A 20,956-nucleotide genomic window follows, 5' to 3' on the forward strand; every position below is an offset into this window, starting at 1 on the left:
GCTTATTTCAGTTGGCATAATAGCCTCAAGGTCCAGCCAGTTGTCACAAATGGCAGGATTTCCTTCTTTCTCATGGCTGGATAATATTCATATATTCATATATGTGTGTTTATAAACATGTAACATTTTCTTTATCCATTCATCAGTTGATTAACACTTAGGTTGTTTCCGTGTCTTGGCTACTGTGGATAATGCTACAATAAACAAAGGAGTACAGACAACTCTTTGAGATTCTGTTTCACTGCTTTGGCTATACCCAGAAGTGGAGTTACAGGATAATACGGTAATTCCATCTTGAATTTTCTTGAGGAACCTTGATACTGCACCAATTTACACTCAGTGTACAAGGGCTCCCTTTTCTCCACATCCTTGTCAATATCTGTTATCTCTTGTCTTTTTGATAACAGTCATTCTAACAGTTTGAGGGCATTGACAGACCTCATTGTGGTTTTAATTTGCATTTCCCTGATGATTAGCGATGTTGACCATATTTTCATGTACCTATTGGCCATTTATAAGTCTTTGCAAAAATGTCTACTCAGTCCTTTTGCCTATTATTATTATTATTATTTTGTCTTTTTCTAGGGCTGCACCGGCGGCATATGGAGGTTCCCAGGCTAGGGGTCTAATCGGAGCCATAGCCACTGGCCTACACCAGAGCCACAGCAACACGGGATCCGAGCTGCATCTGTGATCTACACCACAGCTCAAGGCAATGCCGAATCCTCAACCTGCACCCTCATGGTTCCTAGTTGTATTTGGTAACCACTGAGCCATGACGGGAATTCGCTGTTGACCTATTTTTTAATTGGGTTGTTTTTTGCTCTTGAGTTGTATGAGTCCTTTGTATATTTTGGGTATTAACCTCTTATCAGATAAATGATTTAGAGATATTTTCTCTAATTCTGTAGGTTTCTTTTTCATTTCATTGGTGGTTTCCTTTGCTATGCATAAGCTTTTTTAGTTTGATGTAGTCCCACTTGTTTAATTTTGCTTTGGTTTCCTTTGCTTTTTGCATCTAATCCAAAAAATGATTGCCACTATTGATGTCAAGGACATTAACATGTTTTCTTCTGGAGTTTTGTGGTTTCAGGTCTTACATTTGAGTCTTTAATCCATTTTGAGTTGATATTTGTGTACAGCGTAAGACAGGGGTCCAACTTTCATTCTTTTGCTTGTGGCTATTCAGTTTTCCCAACACTATTTATTGAAGAAGCTGTCATTTCTATATACTGTCCATTGTATATTGCTGGCTCCTTTGTTGCAAATTAATTGACCATATATGCATGGGCTTATTTCTGAACACTCTATTCTTCTCCATTGATTTATGGTTTGTTTTTATGACAAATAACTTCTTGATTTTTTTCCATTTTAAGTATTATCTACTGACTTCTACTATGGAAGATGAGGATTTTATTTCATTGCCTGCCCCTATCACATGTAAGCACCCACCCCATCCTCCCAGTGTGGTTATAGTGTATTTTTCGTTTGATCAATATGCAGAATTTGCATTATTAGTACTACGTAATTGCTTGCCCCAGTTGAGCTATGTAGTATACTATAATATTTCATGCATCACTTTTTGTTTTCCCTGGAGTTCATAATTGCCTTGCCTTTTAATTTGCTTAGTGTTCTACTACATATCAATAATTCAACCTTAAATATTCCAACAGTTGTTCAAATCTAATTTCCACATATTCATAGGCAGTGGGCGTCTTTTTAAAAATCACACTGCATTTTATTAGTCAAAGAATTTACAGCTCTACTGGAGACAGTTAGGAGGCCACCTGCAGTGGTGTTTGGATACTGCGAATCCCTGGGTTGGATTAGGGAGACGGCAGAGGCCTCAGCACTGGACACACACGAATATGAATTCCACTGCTTGTTGGCAGTGTACTCACAATTCTCCTTCCACATTTGCTAAAATAGGAATAATGATGCCTCATCATAGTGCAGTCATGAGAATTTAATAAGTAAGTACAATGGAAATGTCTGGAGCATGGAGGGCACACAATAAATGTTGGTTTACTTTCTTGTGGGAAAATGAAGAAAAATAAGGCCAGTGAAAGTACTTTATCTCACTCACAGAGCTTTCTCTCTCCACCCCCAAAACATTGACCGGGCTCTGCACATGCATCAAGGCCTCTAAGACACTGATACTCCTTCGAAGGGAGATAGCTCAAGCTGCCAGAGCTTTGCTCATTGGGCTAATGATTTCCTTTAAAAGAAGGAGCCTCCTTAATAGCAACATCAATTTTATTTTGAAATATTCTAAACAAAGGCAGAAACTAAAAAAAAAATATATTGATAGATTGATGACATAAAAATTAAAACTTATATGCATCTGGGGAAAAAAGCCTCCGAAATAAAAGGGCAAGCAACAAATTGGGAAAGATTTGCAACATATAAGTCAGTCAAGGGAGGGCTGACTTTCCTAAGAACCTGGACCAGTTAGGTCCAGAGACAGTGCTTCAGCCTCCCAGGATAATGCTTTCTTCACTGTTCATTCATTCAATATATATAGGAATTGAATGTCTACTAGGTGTCTGTTGTTGGGGCATGATGATATTCAAAAACAGAAATGGCTCCTGCTCCCATGGAGCTCCCAGTCCAGTGGGACAGTTATTCACCAAATAATCACATTCAGGAATGTACAACTACAATCTGAGAAAAGTGCCACAAAGACAGGGAAGGCACGGGGCAGAGGACCCAGTGTAGACTGAGGTGTGTGGGGCTCTTCTTTAGTTGGTGACAATTGAGCTGAGAACTGAAGAGTGAGCAGGAGTTAAGTGTGTGAGTGTGTGTAACATACAGACCTATAGAGAGAGGCATTCCAGGTGGGAAAACAGGATGTGCCCAGTCCCTGTGGTAGGAGGCCCATGGAACAGTAAGGAATGGGAAGAAGGCCAGTGTGGCTGAAGCTTGCAGAGGGAGATGAGGCCAGGGGCTTGGCTAGTGATTAGACTAGAAGATGGGCCTTATGGGCCACGATGAGGGGTTTGGGTATTTAACCCGAAGAGCAATGGAAGCCACCAAAGGATTCCAAGTTGGAACTAGAGGAGGGAGGCTAGAGGTGGGTACAAGGTTGGGTTTACACTTGAAAAGACGGCTCTGGCTTTGGAGTAGTGAGTGGATGGGGGTGAAGAAGAGGGTCACTGCCATAGGTTAGAAATGACCAGTAGCTGGCAGAGCATGATAACAAGAGATTGAATGAAACATGCAGAGATAAGAGCTCTCTGGGAGGTAAAACAATGGGGCCGCCTCCCATACCTCATCCTGTGGAAGAGCAAGACCAAATCAATAAACTTGTATTCTGGGCAGTGCTAATGGGCACAGAGGAGGCCTCAATCAAGAATGAAGGAATACACAAATCTTTGAAGAATCAGTCCCTGTGACAGTGGGATTTCAGGAGAGGGAGCAGTCCCAGGGGATTGGGGTAGCATAAGAGTCAAGTATTTGGGGGCTTTGTTCTGACCATGGCTGGAGAGACGGGGAGAACCAGGTACCCCTGGGGGCTGTGTGAGCAGAGGGTACACAAAGGGCGTGGTACTCGTAGGACAAGGGTATGGCCTGGGGCTCTGCTGCCCTTCCTCATTCTGGAAAACCACCCACATTGCACCCAGGAGAGAGGGTGCCAAACTTACATTTTTATTTTCTATCTTAAAAAAATAAATGGCAATTTTTACAGTGCAAACACATGCCCTTGGGACTTGCTCCACTGGATCTGTGATAAATTCATGGAGTTTTATTGAATTTATTCTATTTTTCTTCTGAAAAAAACTGGCAATGGTGAAGCGACCTGTCTCTTTCATTCACGTACTCACTCTAGGAATACGGCCACAAGCCTCAGCGGAGGTAGAACTTGCAGGACATGGCTTTAGGAAGGGCTCCCTAAATGGGACCCTCAGAGCCAGGCAGGAGCTGAGTAGGGCAGGGCCAACCACACTGGCTCCAAATGTCCTGGTCTGGCTTCTGCAGGCCATGACTAGCCAGAGTGAGTCAGAACGGGTCCTCAGCAGGCAATGGCAAGGAAGAATTACAGTATGCATGGCCAATGTGGGATGGTTGGAACCAATCTGGATCCCTTTCCCAAATCAGTTTGAACAATGGGAGGTACTTAAAATCAAGAACACTGTTTGAGTTTACTGGGCTGTTTTGAGACATTTCCAGCTGGCTTGGGTGCCTCCCTACTTTTTTAATTACTGTTGTCATCATGTGTGTGTATGGGCAACATCTGCCTCTGTCTTAGAACTTGCGCTCAGACTGCAGAGCAAACTTAGTTCTACATGCAGGTAAGTGACAGCAGGGTTTTTCCCTGAGAGGGTCTCAATCCTGATACCTTCCTCTCCCTGGGAAGAAGACATGAGGATGGCTGTAGGGTGATGGCAGCCTTTGCCAGCTCTTCCAGGCTGGCCTGGTGGGGACCTGTCAGGAAGCTAACAGCCAACATGATGCTGGGGAGGGGTCCCTAGGAAGCCCCTATCTGCAGAGCAGCAGAGGCTTCTGAACCAGCTGACTAGGGCTGGTTTTATTAAGTATTCTAGAAAGTGATGCCAGGTCTTTTCCACTCAACTCACTGTGCCCTTGTAGTGCTACAGTCTGGAAGTATATCTGGAAAATGTATAGTCTGGAGCAGTCTGGACAAGGCAGTACCTGGATACCAGGGGCTGTGATTTGCATCCTATAGACTGGCTGCGTTTATATCATGTAGGCTGCCCAACTTCTAAAAGAGGAGGATGAATTTAAGGAAAGGTCTTCCTTTGACCAGAACCCGATTTCTTGGAGGCATGCATATCATATGTATTTTGGACTGTATTTCTCCAGAAATGTCCCTAGGGAGTGTCATTCCTTAAGCTGCAAGTCTGACCCTGCATGATCTGATTCCTGACCTGGTCTCCAGCCCCAAGCCTCTTGGCCCTGTGCGTGCACCCCTGTCCTACCAGAGCCGCTGCACATGTTGATCCCTGCCTGGAACGTGGCCTTCCTCCACCACCATTTGCCTAGTTAGCCCCACTGTTCTTCGGCTCACAACTTAAGTACCCCCTGCTTCCTCTGGAAGCTTCGTTTGTAGTACATGCTCTTATGCTCTTATAAGGCTTCTTGTCACGGTTTATGATCATGTATTTTTACGAGTTAAGTGATTATCTTATTAATGTCTGACGGACAGCACATAAACTTTATCTTTTAACATATCCTACCAGATAATATCATCCAGTACAAAGTTTCTCAAACTTAGCACTGGCAGAAACTGAAGAATTCTTTTTATTTTTCTTTTTTTTTGCTTTTTAGGGCTGCACCTGTGGCATATGGAGGTTCCCAGGTTAGGGACTGAATTGGAGCTACAGCTGCCAGCCTACACCACAGCCACAGCATCGTGGGATCGAGCCTCGTCTGCGACCTACACCACAGCTCACAGCAACGCCGGATCCTTAACCCACTGAGAAGGCCAGGGATCGAACCTGCGTCCCCATAGATGCTAGTCAGATTCATTAACCACTGAGCCAGGACAGGAACTCCTGAACTGGAGAATTCTTTGTTGTGGGGGCCTGTCCTCTGCATTGAAAGATGTTTAGCTGCATCCCTGGCTTATTTCCACTAGATGCTGGTAGCACCCCTCAGTTGCAACAACCAAAATGTCCCAGACATTGCCCCCGGTTGAGAACCATTGCCCCCGCCCCCCACCAAAATGTTTGTAAGAAGTCTGAGATTTCAAAGGCAGGCTTCCTGACACCACCACTGCTGAAGCACTGCTCTCTTTCTGGACCAGCCCCATGCAACAGAAATCTAAAGTGAGCGACATACAAAATTGTAAATGTTCTAGTAGCTGCATTAAAGCATGTAAAAGAAAAAAAGGCAAAATGAACTTAAATGATATATTTTGTTTAACCCAATATATCTAAAGTATTGTTACTTCAGCAGGCAATCCATGTAAAATAATTATTGAGATATTTTACATTCTTTTTTTCCTACTAACTCATCCAAATCTATTTCGTGTATTTTTCTGTTTGGATTAATCACATGTCAAGTGCTCAGGAGCCACATGTGGTCAGCGTTAGACAGGAGTGGGAGGGGGAGACCTAAACTCTCACGGAGGGCCTGGGCTGGCCCGTCCCTTGGGTTGTCACCAGGCTTGTAACCCTACCCCTTGGCAGAGCCATGCACAGGCCCCCTTTGCCCACTGGGACCCCCACAGTTGACAGCTCCTTCCGGAGAACCTCACAGAGGGGTCCTGATGGCTCTGACCACACTCTAGAGGGTCAGCCCACCCAGGAAAGTCATCCAAATGCCTGCAACGTGGTAATGAGTTGGGTGTGTGCCTGTGAGCTCATAAAAGCCTGGAGGGTCTCTGCCTCAAACACGCAAACACTGGTGAGACACGCACTGTTTCCAAACTCCCCAGGCAGAAGCTCCACCCACCCCCAACCAACCATCCTCGTGCTCCTTACTCACAAGGGAGGCTCAGCCCTCCACAAATACTGTCACCTGAAAAGACACATACATTCTCCTTCCTTAAAACACAGAATCTCTCATCTAAAATGATACTTGTAAACGACTGCATTTGGCGTGGATAAGCAATGAGATCCTGCTGTATTAGCACAGGGAACTGTATCTAGTCACTTGTGATAGAACATGATGGAAGATAATGTAACAAAAAGAATATATATATATATATATGTATATAAAATATATGAGTCATTTGCTGTACAGCATAAATTAACAGAACATTATAGAGCAACTATAACAAAAAATTAAAATCTTAAAAAAATAAAATTACCCACTATGATTAAAGGTAAAAATAAAATAAAATGATAGTTGCACTGGCCAAGAAGTTGCTGTCCAGGGAGATGCTGTCCCTAGCCCCAAGCCTTGCCCTGAGGCCCCAGGCCATGCTACAGGACCACTAACTTGGTGCCACAGGGACACCCCTGCAGGGACATCCCGACAGGCATGTCCCACTGATCTCTGGATCTACTCCCCCAACACCCTCATCTCCACGCCCTGTGGGTCCCTGGGAGTTCTCCCTGAGGATCCTCTGCCTGCCTGAAGAATTGCTTCCTGCAGCCCAGCTGTAGGGGCTCCTGCAGGGTCGCTTCCCAGGTGGCCAGAAGGAGGATCCTCACTGGCTGTCTGGAGAAGCCAGGGTACTGCCCTTCCTCCTGAGGCCACTTTTGTCTTGGCAGCTAGGACAAATCTTGAGCATTTCAGCATTTCCCTTTTACTAAAGAAACAAAGTTTTTCCAAAGTTGTCACCTGGTCAGTTTGAGCAAGCCAGGGGTGAAGCCCGCATGCACAGTGGGGCACTAAGCTGGCCACCGCCCTTTGGCAGTCTCAGGTCTGATCCCCACAACCCCAGGAGCCTCACTAGGTAGGGCTGTCAGTCACCAAGATGCCTCTAGAACGCCTGCTCCATCTGACCCCAGCTGGCAGCCAGCTGAGTGTTCGGGCCCCTCTGCCAGCAGATGCAGACACATTGTGCCCAGATCCGACGCAGGAAGTTGGACTTACCCCTCCGGGCTTGCCTGATCTTTGGGCTCAGCATATTCCTGACACTGCCCCACCGCAGTCGCTGGGCAGATCATGCTGTCATCCACTTCCCTTTTCCCTTCCTTTCGCCCAGTTGCCCCTCATGCTCCGCTCCGTGGGCCCCCATGGCCGTGGGCGTCACCCGCGAGGCTCCTTCGGCTGCCTCTCCTGGCTCCAGACCGACGGCTTGCCTTGGACTACATAAACCTCAATGCATTATTTATCCATCTCAGAATTAATTCCCATCCAAGCGAACCATTAAGAGACTCAGTAACCGCTGCTGATCAATCACCGGGCCAGGGCGGGGCAGCCTGGCTGTCCCTCCGCCAGGCTGGGGCGCACGCGGCACAGCCCATCCCGGAGCAGAGCCGAGGGGTGGGGGCGGCGGAGGCGAGAGGAGGGCGGGGCGGGCGGAGCCTGGCGAGCACGCAGTCCCCAGCTGGTCCACGGTCCCAGCGGGCGGCTCGGACTCTCGGATCCGCCTTCTGCGAGGGGAGGGCCCTCCGTGTGGCTTCGCACACTGGAGAAAGCGAGAGGTTTCAGGGAAAGGACTCTGGCCGCCCCGCCCCCTGCATGCCTTGCCAAGGCCGGGGATACCGAAGGGGGATTGGAGGGGAGAGAGGTCTTCAGGAGACTGTTGCCAAGATCCCGCAGGCCAAGGACCCCTCCAGGGTCCGTCCACGGGGTACCTGCTCTGTCTGATATTCCCTACCAGGAGGGCTCAGAAGGCCATCTATGAGCTCACAATTCTAAAGACAGGTGTGTCTTAGAAGCTTGCAGCCGAGGCAGTATTCTGAGCCTCAGGGGACTAGCCCAGCAATGCCCTTTAGGGATGTTAACTTTCTCTGCAGCCTAAATAAGGTGACAGGAATAAGAATGTTCAAGGCCTGCACATAGTAAGTAGGATCTCAAAAACTGTTCACCGAGGAGTGAATCTCTGCTAATTGCCATGTTTCTGTTTAATACTAGCACTTTTTTTTTTTTTTTTTTTTTTTTTTGTCTTTTTAGGGCCGCATCGATGGCATATGAAGTTCCCTGGTTAGGGGTCAAATTGCAGCTGCAGCTGCCGCTGCCAGCCTGCGCCACAGCCACAGCAACATTGGATCCCAGCCACGTCTACAACCTACACCTGCAGCTCACCACAACTCTGGATCCTTAACCTACAGAGCAGGGGCAGGGACTGAAGCCACGTCCTCATGGATACTAGTGGGGTTTGGCACTGTTAAGCCACAATGGTAACTCCAATGCTAGTGCAATTCTAAAGAGTGTATGTTGAAGCTTTTGGGGGGTTCAGCCCCAAGATCTTAAAAACTGCCAAGAAATGCAATCGCAATAACAATTCTCATTTATTAGGTGCCTACTGTGTACTTGAATTTGGTGCTTTATATTCAGTATTTCATTTAATTCTCTGAGGCAGAGAAGCCTTTATCATGGCTTTCAGATGGAGAAAATAAGGCACAGAAATGTTAAGTGTCTTATCACATAATCCATTTGGGACTTTTCAGCCTGAACCTGCGCTGTCTCTATAGCTTATTCTTTTCTGTGATGCCAGTCTCTCTAAATACCCCAATTCCAACCACTTCCTGTGAATGTTCTTGCCTTGAGAGCCGTCAGTCAACTCATCATGAGGACCAGCCTTTGTGCCCCTAAAATCACCCCATGTGCCCTCTTAGGCATTTATGCTTGGGGCTGGGTTCTATGGGCCTGGGTACTGTGTGATCTTCCTAATAGCTGGAAGTGATCTGAACAGTGACCTCTCTGTTTTGTATGGCCACGCCCCCCTGAATCCTCATTGGGTCCCTATGTCCACCTATCCCCAAATGCTGTACTGATGTGTAATCAACTCTAGCAGCTAGAGAGGAAGGTGGCCTGGAGGCTGGGGGTCCACTGGGAGCCCACTGCCGCAGTCCATGCTGGAGATGGACTATGGAGAGGAAGGGGATTGAAGAGGTTAAGGACTCACCAGGATGTGGTGGGACAAATGACCAAGTTGAAGGAAGAGAACAGAGTCCCTGGAGACAAAGCTATCTTACTCAGCATCAAGTCACTTATTTTGGCCTTCAGCCACTCTTCAGAAGGGATGAATAAGTATAAGTCTGTTTGCTATAACATTCAAGGCCTTTTATGGTGTTGGCCATGCCTTCCTCTGCGACCTATCTCTTGCTAATTCTATACACAACTATATGCATGCAGAGCCTCTGCTTCTGGGTGTTCCCAGTTCCTTCTCTCTGGAGTATGTGTTTCAGCCATGTAAATCTGATCCTTCTAAGTGAGTCCCTGTGAAACTGTCCTGATTCTACCCCAGAAGGAGTTGGGAAGCACTTCCCCAGGCTCTTATCTGTGTCCCTCAGACTGCCTGATGCCCCTCCCACATGCCCAGCCCCAAACCTCAGGCTGGACTCAGGCCAGGAACCCCATAAGGAACATGGGCTTGATGGGCAGATCCGAGAAACACCAGTGAATAAGAGAATCACCCTTCTGCTTCTTCTGGGCCAGGCAGAGGCTGGCTCCAGGAGGGACAGAGAACATTCAGCAGAAGAGGGGAGGATACAGAACTGGAAAATCTCAGGTTGACATCAGGGTCACAGAGCGAGGTCCCGTGGCCAGTGACAACTTCTTGAGCAATCATGAAGGCCTGTGAGTAATGCAGCCTGGACCACTTCCTCCAAGCCAGAGGCAGGAAAAATGCCCTGAAGACTTAAGTTTGGGTCCACTCAAGCTTGTTTTGGTTAAGAAACCGCTCCCGGGTGCTTTTCCTGTGCAGCTGTTTCCCTGGATAATATTTAGTCACCAAGCTTACCCACCCGCTTTCCTGGGGATCAGAGTTGGAACTGGACAAAAACCACAGAGGCTCTGAGCCCAAACCCAGAAGTAAAGCTGGGAAAAGGGCAGGAGCTAATTCAGATTCTGCACCAGAGAACGGCGCGGGGAGCAAGATAGCTCTTTCCTTCTCTCTGCCCTTGGACCACATTTCCAGTATGTCTTCCAATGAGGGGATCCATGAGTTCCAGCTAGAAAGGGCAATAGCATCATCTTCCCTGAAGTTTACAAACTCTGTACCAAAGGGCCCTGGGAGCCCCCCCCCCCCAGCCCCCCTCTGAGGCCACTGGGAGGGAGGGTGGGGTGAGGACAAGGGTAGGGCGAGGGGATCTGCTGAACATGGTGGCCTCCTGAGTAAGCTTTTACGCGAAGGAATTGCCCCACTCCTCTTACAGGCAGGAATCAGAGGCCAATGAGGGGAAATACAGGCTGCAATTAGAAGTTGAGACAGAGAGGTAGCCCCCTTTCCCATAGCCCAGTGCCTGCTCTTACAGTGCTGTGCCTTCCAGCAGAGGCTCTAGGTCTCCCTTTACTGGTTCCCTGCCCTGCATCTTTTCTGCACTTCCTCTGGGCCAGGCACCTCAAGGGCTGAAAGGTGAATGGAGAGGGCTGGGAGGGCAGAACTATCCTAAAGGCATTTACAGAAATGCACACCTCTTGGTGGGAGGGTCACCCACCAACATCATTGGCCCAGAGCCAGGATGGCTTCCAGTCAGTGCTTCTCAAACTCGGCTGTGTCTAACTTCTGCGTCTTATCCCCACTGGCTCTGATTTAACTTGTCTGGCACGGACACTGGTCATCAGAAGATGTAAAAGCTCCTCCAGCTATCCAGTGTGTGGCCTCAGGGTTCAAAACCACTGCTTTATTAGGTAACTGCATATCCATGAGCCTGGGGCCACCAGAAGCAGTTTACCCGCTGATACCTCAAGGGGAGGCTTCTTCTCAGAGAAAAGCACATTTGCCAATCAATCTCCCAGTCAGAAAGTGGAAAGGGGACTCTATCTCATGGTTTAATTGGAGACAGACAGGTCCATCCCACCCAGAGCTACAGGTACCATTGTATAGGCTGTGCACTGTACAAAGGCATCTACTAGAAGTAGGGGTGGGGCTGGGTTTGGGCTCTGCTGGCAAAGCCATGTGTTCTAGCACCAAAGGGGTGAGTGAGTCTTTTTCTGATTTATACCAAGACGTCATATAGAGAGCTGAGGCCTGTTTCCCTGGTCCAAAAGCCGCAGGGAGGACAGAATATGCTCTTCCAGAGGCAGAGGGGGAAAACACAGCTACTCTGAGTCTGAGACGCTCCTCAGTGGTCATTGGCACCAGTGTCCCCGACCCCTGCTTATGGTGCTCTCAGTTCCTGTTGCCAGGCAGCTGAGGCTCCAGCGCCTGAGCATACTACTCTGTCCATCCCACTGGTATGCTGGACCAGCCAGCTGGTCCCAATAGCCCTGAGAACCAAATGTTAAATTTTTAGAAATTTTTCGATTTCAACACAGACATCATTGAAATTAAATTATGTAAACACAATTATATTAAAAACAAATAACACATTCAACAGACATCACTTTCTCATTACTTGCTACATTATTACCTACAGTCTTAGGATTATTTCTATCATATCTGTATTGTGAAAATGCTATTATGATGGTTGATTTTGATGTCATTTTGTTTGCATCCTGGGGTACCCAGACTAGTACCCAGTACTATTCTGTGTGTTTGTGAGGGTGTTTCTGGACAAAATTAACATTTGAATCAGTACACTGACTAAAGCACATTGCTTTTCCTGAAGTGGGTGGGCCTCACGGTCAGGAGGGGGCCTGAATAGAACAGAAAGGTTGACCCTCCCAGGAAGAGACAGGAACTCCTCCTAAATGTCTTTAAGTCTGGACACTGGCTTTTTCCTGCCTTTGGACTAGAACTGAAAATTGATTCTTCCTGGGTCTTTGGCTTGTGGGCCTTCAAACTAGAACTACTTCAGCTCTCTTGGGTCCTCAGCTTGCCAACTACAGATTTGGGGACTTTTCAGCCTCCATCATTGTGCGAGCCAATTCCTTGCTATAAAGCTTTTGATATAAAGAGACAGTCTCTGACTTATGATAGTTTGGCTTATGATTTTTTGACTTTACGACAGTGTGGAAGCAGTCACGCTTTCAGTAGAAACTGGACTTCAAATTTTGAACTTTCATTTTTCCTCGCTGGCTACATGCCAGATGATACCCTCTTGTGATGCTGGGCAGAGGCTGAGAGCTGCAGCCCCCAGTCAGCCCTGAAATGATGACCAATAACTTACAACAACAGGTATACGTACAACCATTCTAGACCCATACAGCCCATTCTGTTTTTTTCACTTTTGGTACAGAATTCAATAAATTATATGAGATATTCAACACTTTATTATAAAATAGGACTTATGTTCAATGATTTTTGCTCAACTACAGGCTAACATAAGTGTTCTGAGCACATTCAATGTAGGCGAGGGTGGCATGTTCAGTAGGTTAGGTGTATTAGTAAATGCTTTTTCAACTTACTATGCCTTTATCAGGACATAATTCCACTGTAAGTTGAGGAGGAGCTCTGTATATACATATATCAAGAGATTGATACATCTTTTTGTTTTGTCTATGGTTTCCTTTGCTGTGCAAAAGCTTCTAGGTTTGGTTAGGTCCCACTTGTTCATTTTTGCTTTTATTTCTATTGCCTTGGGAGACTGACCTAAAAAAACACTGGTATGATTTATATCAGAGAATATTTTGCCTACATTCTCTTCTAGGAGTTTTAAGGTGCCATGTCTTATATTTAAGTCTTTAAGCCATTTTGAGTTTATTTTTGTGTATGGGGTGAGGGAGTGTTCTAACTTCACTGATTTGCATGTGGCTATCCAACTTTCCTAATATCACTTGCTGAAGAGACTGCCTTTTCTCTCCATTGTAAATCTTTGTTGAAGATTAAGTGACCATAGATGTTGAGTTATTTCTGGGCTCTCTATTCTGTTCCATTGACACATATGTCTGTTTTTGTGCCAGCACCATACTGTTTTGATTACTATAGCTTTATAGTATCATCTGAAGTTTGGGAGAGTTATGCCTCCTGCTTTGTTCTTTTTCTTTAGGATTGCTTTAGTAATCATGGGTCTTTTACGGTTCCATATAAATTTTGGGGTTATATCCTTGAGTATATTTATATATGCATATATCTCTTCTATCGATTCTGTGTCTCTGAAGAACCCTAACTCAATTACACATTGGGCTATTGCCACACATCTGTTCCCAACTCTTGCTCAGTGATCATGCTGTAGTTTGAAGCTGATGGTACAGGGGGTATTTACACCGAGAAAATCAGCAAATGCTATTAATCGTGAAATCAAAATGCAGCCAGTATTGCTAAGAGAGGCTCTAAAATGAAGCCTAGAGGCCCATGAGGAAGTGTGGCTTAAGTAGTCTCAGCCTGGATGGAATCCGATCTTTTGACTCATATCATCCTAACGAAGGCATCCAGAACACCTGCTAGAAACTTGCGATAACCTAGAATAATTCATGACAGTCTATTCCTTAAGGACAAATACTTCTTTTCTTGTGTCAGAGTACAGCCTTGTGGTTTTTAGCTTTATAAGCTTGACTCTGTCCCTTCCCTGGAACATGCTTTGGAATCTACGTCTCCTGAATTGCAACACATAAGACCCTCCCAAATAAAGCTCTTTGTTCTTGCAGCCTCAATATTGATCACTGTTTGACGTGATCAGGACTTAAATTTCTTTCCTGCCAGAGAGCCCATTGTTAGGCATTTGCCAGCACATCTCTGGTCAGCCCCTACCTACAGGTTTGCTCTGTGTGTCCTAGTCACTGTCGCCTCCCTGCTGTGGCCAGAGGATGCTTGTTCTCCACGAAGCTCTCTTCCCCCCTTCCTCCTGGGCACACCCAGAATGCTCGACATTCCCCAGCCTCCTTGCAGTGGCTGGGCCCTGGCCACTGTTCATGAGCCACATGATAGGGCCACTTCTAAGCCTGGCCTGCAAACTCCCTCCCCCAACACTCTCCAGGTTTGTCTCCCTTTTCTGGGGCCATCATGGGAGCTCCACGTAGAAGATGGCAGAGGCCCTGCAGCAGTCTGGGTCCCTAAATGACTGAGTGAGCCCAGTCCCCACTGTCAACCAGAAACATCTCAGATGGTTGTGAGGAGAGCCATTACAGTTGGCCCTTTTTGTTACTTCAGCTGACGTTCCCCTCAGATACACTCTCTGCCTGCCCTTCTCTACCTCCTAGACTTGGATGCCTCCTTTTGGACCCTATTTCAGTGTCACTTCCCTGCTTGGAGCCCCATGGTTAGAGTTTGGCACCTTTAATCTCTCCGTCATCACCCAAGCCTGAGGCCACTCAAACCTTCTAAAGGGCCTCCTGCCAGACCCCATTAAGACCTTACCCATAATTTAGACATATAAAATTTAAATTACTCACATTTATCACCCATAATTTAAATATTATAACCTATAATTTAAACATAAACTATAAACAAAACTTTTATAGTATGCTGACTTTAAAATATTCTTTCTAGATTTCTTTAATCACAAAACTGTGTGGGATTCATCAAAGGTGTACTTTTCTCCCACTTTGGTGGCCTTGTCTTGCTGGTAATTTGAGCAAAGCCCTGGTTTCCCCTTTGGGCACCTGGGTCTACAAGTTGCTGTGTCCCAGAGGGAAGAGGGCAGGGCCTCTCTCCTGGCCCACTGTTCCTGGCCTCAATCCTGTTGCCTTTGGCCTGAAGTCTGTCTCTGTCCTTTGGCCCAGGGCCTCCTCCAGATGTGTAGCTTGGCTTTTCATTTCAGTCTTGTCCACACACTGCAGTCTACGGTACACCTCTCATATACAGCTCAGGCCCCCAGGAGGGGTCTAGAGCCCTGGACTCTTGCTTTCCTGGGTATTTGGTGTCCTGGGATTCTGGGCAGAGTGTTAGAAGGACAAAGATGCAGAATTCAGGGTTAGGCTTTGGAACACCAGACACACTGGGCCAGCAAGAGCATTCAGACCAGATTACAGAAGCTTTGCTTGGAAAGCCCCTTACTTGTGACCTGCAGCCCTGGGCTATGGGGAGAGGTGGCTTAGGGATACCGGGCTGATTCAGACGCCATAACTTTTGGTTCAAACCTCCACTGTGGCACTTGCCACCCATCACCTTCCACCTTTCAACAGCTAATGTTCAGACAGCTGATGTCTGGGGTGACAGGGACAGCTAATTTTGCACTGAGTGGATGAACGAGTGATGTACTAGCTGGGTTCTCCAGTGGCAGATGCGGAGATGAGTTTTACGAAGGATGAATGCTTGCTCAGGAAAAGGGAGGAAGCAGAAGTGGGGTGGGACAGGAGTGCCCAACTCATGTGCAAACCTGACAGCATCTCTGCCAGCCCACCTGGGAGCTCTGAGGAAGATGGCCTGGAAGAGGGGGTCTGGCTATGGTGGAGGTGGTTAGGCCTGTGTACTACTGCTCTGCGCAGTCATAGCTGGAGGCCTTCTTGGAGAGGAGTGTGACCTCGGCTAGGAAGCATCCATAAAAGAGCATAAAGCTGGCTTGATAGCCGAGGCTGACCCTAAAAGAGCTAACAGCCAGCAGGCAACCCGATTCCTTTCAGCTGGGCAGTGAGCCCTTTCCTGAAGGGGGCACTGAGCAGTCAGCTGTGTGTATGAGATGGAGTCCACTGACCTCGCAGGCCTCATTTTTATGCCTCTGCAAACGCTGGGTTCAGACCAAGTCTACTCACCTAAGATTCTTAGCTCCGCTTGGGAACCGTTGGGGCTCCCCATTTAATTGGGCAGCTTTCAGGTTTTATTCAGCTGCAAAGTCTTAACTGCGATTTCCTCAGAAGGGAAAGCTCCCTTTAGAGGGTGTGTAGAACCCACAGTGGGACAAGCCCTGCCAGGAGCATGTGGAATTCCCTCAGGGCACTATTGGAAGTGGCAGGAGGGACCCCATCCCACTGGGCCTGACACCTTGGGCCAGGCAGAGTCCCATGCTGAGTGCCCACTTCTGGCAGTCAGAGGCTGAGAGGAAAGAGGGAAATGCTATGTCATTAGTGGGCTTCTGGGCCCTGGGAACACGAGGTACTGAGTTCCAAGGAGCTGTCCCCCTTCTCTTACAGTAGGGGGCAGGGGACCTGGTGGTAGCCTCAGCCTGCCCAGGCCAAATGGCAACCCCTGCCCTCACCAGGGTCCAACCAGGAAGCAGGTCTGAAATGACTTCCCCTCCCCCAAAGAGTCAGATTTTAGAAAATAATGAATCACCACTTTGGTCAGTTTTGCATTATTAAAAAACAAGTCTTCTCCCTTGTGAAAACACCTGCTTATTGTGGAGGGGCAGGGATTGGAACAGATGGAAGGAATGGAAATTTCCCAGGCGCCCCTCTCCCAGCTCGCATCTCTCCCCAAAGTCAAGATTCCTCCTCCGCTGGAACAGCCACCCCACCCCCGGCCCCCACCTGGCACACAAACTCCTTCTGCTCTTCCAACCCTTTTCCCTCCTTTTACATCTTTAATCCTTCCCTCCCTCCCCGGTTCTCTTCTCCAAACTGACAAACACCCTCGGATCTCCCCTTATCTCAAAAATCACACCTTTCTTTCACAACATTTGTTGTAGGGGAATGGGACTCTCTTTGGGGCTATATGACTTCTGGCCCTTGTTTTGGAGCGACCCCCGCCACCTCCCTCTTTGATCTGCTGGTCCCTGCAGGCAGTCCGATGTGGCATGTGACGTGGACTCAGCCCATCAGATGCTGGGGTTTGATCTAATCTGGAGTGTGTCATGAAGAGACTGAGAGATGATCAGATGGATGTCCCAGCACTGGCAGCAGTGACGCTGTCCTGACGTGACCTTGGTGCTTTCTAGCGCAGTGGATGTGTCCTGCTGGGCTGACTTGACCACACCATCCCTGCGAGAAGATGATCCTTATACTTCTTGCTTTTAGGCCCTCCAGAGCCACCATCATGCTTGGCTCTTTTCCAAGCCTGGTTTTTTAGCTCCCAAAGGATTTTGTAAATCTCTGATATATTTCAAATAAATTCCCTTTTCTGGCTTTAGCTGGATTGGGTTGCCTTTCTGTGACTTGCAACCCACAGAATTCTAAGTGATGCCCATGCCTCTCAGCCCATTTTCACATTCCTCTCCTTTCTCACTGCCTAATCTTCCTTACTCAGCATGGATGGCACTGTCTCTCACAGATGGCATTTCCTTCCTTATTTCCCCAATTATGTCACAAAGCTAATCATTGTATGTCTCAGACTAGAAACCACAGGCCTTCCTTCTAGACCATGGCTAGTTTTCTACAGCCTATTGTCATATTTCCATGACCGACGGTAATCACAGCTCACCCAGGACATGCCGCTGGATGAGCCCCCCTGCCGCCAGCAAACACTTCTTTCCTCCCAACCTTTATTTCCTCCTCATCTGTTTCAAATCCAGCTCCTGTCTGGGTGTACAGCTCTCACTTTGGTGAGGGTCTGGTATACACATGTGGCCTTGCTTTAGTCTCCAGGGAGACAACATATTCAAAAGGCTCCATGAAAAACTGTCAATCAAAAATTCAACATCTGGCAAAATTATTCTTAAAAATGAAGAAGCAATTAACAGATTCTCAGACAGACAAAAATTGAGACAGTTAATTGCTAGCAGACCTGCCCTACAAGAAACATTAAAGGGAGTCCTTCGGGCTGAAACACAAGGACATTAGACAGTAACTCAAAGCCACATGAATAAATAACATCAGAAAAAGTAATGGTATAGGTTAATATGTAAGATGGTAATAATGCATTTTTTACTTGTAACTTTTTTGTCTGATTTTATGCAGATAACTGCATAAAAACGATAAATCTATGTTGATGTAATGAGTAATGATGAGGATATATAAAAGTTTTTGTTCAGCAGTTGAATGGATACAGAAGATATAGTGTATATATACAATGGAAAATTACTTAGCCGTAAAAAGAATACAATTTTGCCACTGGCAACAACTTGGATGGACTTGGAGGGCATTATGTTAAATGAAATAAATTAGGCAGAAAAAGACAAATCCTGTATATCACTTATATGTAGAATCTAACAAATAAACTACTGAATGTAACAAAAAATAAGTGAACTCACAGATACAGAGAACAAACTAGTGGTTACCATTGTGGAGGGGAGCAATATGGGTAGTAGCGTGGAGATACAAATTACTGGGTGTGAGATAGGCTCAAGGAAGTATTGTACAACACACACGCGTTTATAATAACTGTAAATAGAGTATAATCTTTCAAACCTGTGAATCACTATACTGCATAGTTGAAACATAATATTGTACATCAACTATACTTCAATAAAAAATAAAAAATTTGGAGTTCCCGTCGTGGTGCAGTGGTTAACGAACCCAACTTGGAACCGTGAGGTTGCAGGTTCGATCCCTGCCCTTGCTCAGTGGGTTAACAATCTGGCGTTGCCATGAGCTGTGGTGTAGGTTGCAGACGTGGCTTGGATCCAGCGTTGCTATGGCTCTGGCGTAGGCTGGTGGCTACAGCTCCAATTGGACCCCTAGCCTGGGAACCTCCATATGCCGCGAGAGCGGCCTAAGAAAATGGCAAAAAGACAAAAATAAATAAATAAATAAATAAAATAAAAAAATTTGTATTAATCCAGACTGGACTGACATAGACCAAGATGTAATCCCAGGAGTTCCCATTGTGGCACAGCAGAAATGAATCCGACTAGTATCCATGAGGACTTGAGTTCAATTCCTGGCCTCACTCAGTGGATCAGAAATCCGGCATTGCTGTGAGCTGTGGTGTAGGTCACAGATGTGGCTCGGATCCCGCATGGCTGTGCCTGCTGTGGCGTAAGTCGGCAGCTGCAGCTCTAATTTGACCCCTGGCCTGGGAACTTCCATATGCTGTGGATGCAGCCCTAAAAAGAAAAAAAGAAAAGATATAAGGCAACCACTGAGACAACCCCAAAAAATATACAGTAAAAGAAACAACAAGGTGATTAAAAGAGTATGACAGACAATATCCATGTAACACAACAGGAGTCAATAACTGAGGATATAAGGAACAAAAAAGATACAACACAGAAAAAAAAACAGCTAAACAGCAGGAGTAAATACTTTTTTTTTTATCAGTAATTACATTAAATTAAATGAATTAAACTCTTCAAATAAAAGACAGAGGTAGGCAGTGTTAATTTTTAAAAATAATGTGCTCTCTAAATAGTGTTATCTTTTTTTTCTTTTTACGGCTGCACTTGGTATATGGAAGATCCTAGGCCGGGGTCAAATTGGAGCTGCAGCTGAAGCCTATACCACAGCCAGCCACACCAGATCCAAACCGCATCTGAGATCTATGACACAAACTTATAGCAACCCTGGATACTATATATACACTATATATATATAATGATTTTTATTTTTTTTTCTATTATAACTGGTTTACAGCATTCTGTGATTTTCTACTGTTCAGCATGGTGACTCAGTTACACATACATATATGGATACTTAACCCAGTGAGCAAGGCCAGGACTCAAACTCAGATGCTACAGAGATATCAGGTTCTTAACCCACTGAGCCACCACAGGACTCCTAAATACTGTTACTTTAGATTAAAAGATACAAATGGTTGAAAGTAAAAGGACTGAAAAAGATATTCTATGCAAACAGTAACAAAAGAGAGCTGGATTGGCTATACTAAAATCAGGCAAAATGGACTTTAAGACAAAAATTATTACAAGAGAGAAAGAGGGACAATATTTATATATTAATAAAAGTGTCCATCCATCAATATGTAACAGTTATAAGCATAACTTGCCTAATAATACACACCAAAGTCCATGAAGCAAAAATAGATATACTTGAGGGAGAAATGGACAATGCAACAATGATAATTGGAAACTTCAACATCCCGTTTTCAATAATGGATAGAAATCAACAAAGAAACAGAGGAGTTGAACGGCACTATAACAGACATCTATAGAACACTCCATCCAACAACAGCAGAAGACATATTCTTCTTAAGGGCACAGGGAACACATCCCTGGATAGATCAAATGTTAGGCCACAAAACAGGTCTCAAAAGATTTAAAAGGATATCTGCTCTTACAAGTCAACATTGCACTGGAAGTTGTAGCCAGGGAAATTGGGCAAGAAAAAATAATAAAGGCAGGGACTGTTGCATTCCATTCTGGGCCCAGACCCAGACTGGGTTTCAGAGAAAGCAGGGAAAATGGACTGTGCAGGGTCTTACTCTATCCCTGGATAATGCAATGGGGGCAGCTCCAGCCTGTACCCATGACACCTTGCTCCTCTTTCCAAATTTTCAATTCTGAATTTCTGTCTCCACTGATATCCCAAGGGATTTATGAAGATTTCAACCTAATAATTGGAGGCAAAGATTGTGAGGACCCCTGGGTGGGCCTGGCATTTTAAGCCTGGCCAAAAGTATTCCTAGCTGAAGAAGCATGGGGGTGGGGGCACTCTGCTTAACAAGCCATGAGTCTAGGCTTAGGGTTGACTCAGCCTGGAAGAAGGGGCATCTTTGCCTTTTACAGAAAGGCACTGTATAGACTCTAGGCCTTGGCCTTCCCTGCACTGTGAGTTGCCTGAAGAA

The 20,956-nt window shown here is 46.1% G+C and overlaps 1 protein-coding gene across 8 annotated transcripts in view; it reads right to left on the reverse strand.

Annotated features, from left to right (window-relative positions):
* ARHGAP22 (Rho GTPase activating protein 22) overlaps positions 1–20,956 on the reverse strand; it is a 217,856-nt gene that overhangs the window by 161,407 nt on the left and 35,493 nt on the right. Inside the window, exon 1 of one of the 8 annotated variants that reach the window (XM_021073074.1) lies at positions 7,507–7,922. The exons of 6 other annotated variants lie outside the window; for them this stretch is intronic. In XM_021073074.1, coding sequence (XP_020928733.1) covers positions 7,507–7,540 — 34 coding nt within the window. In that variant the 5' untranslated portion in view covers positions 7,541–7,922. Of the gene's footprint in view, positions 1–7,506; positions 7,923–20,956 lie in introns of those variants that run through there. One more of the 8 variants, XM_021073076.1, reaches the window with a different exon arrangement.

This window comes from Sus scrofa, chromosome 14 (genome assembly GCF_000003025.6).
Source record: "Sus scrofa isolate TJ Tabasco breed Duroc chromosome 14, Sscrofa11.1, whole genome shotgun sequence".
Taxonomy (NCBI): domain Eukaryota; kingdom Metazoa; phylum Chordata; class Mammalia; order Artiodactyla; family Suidae; genus Sus; species Sus scrofa.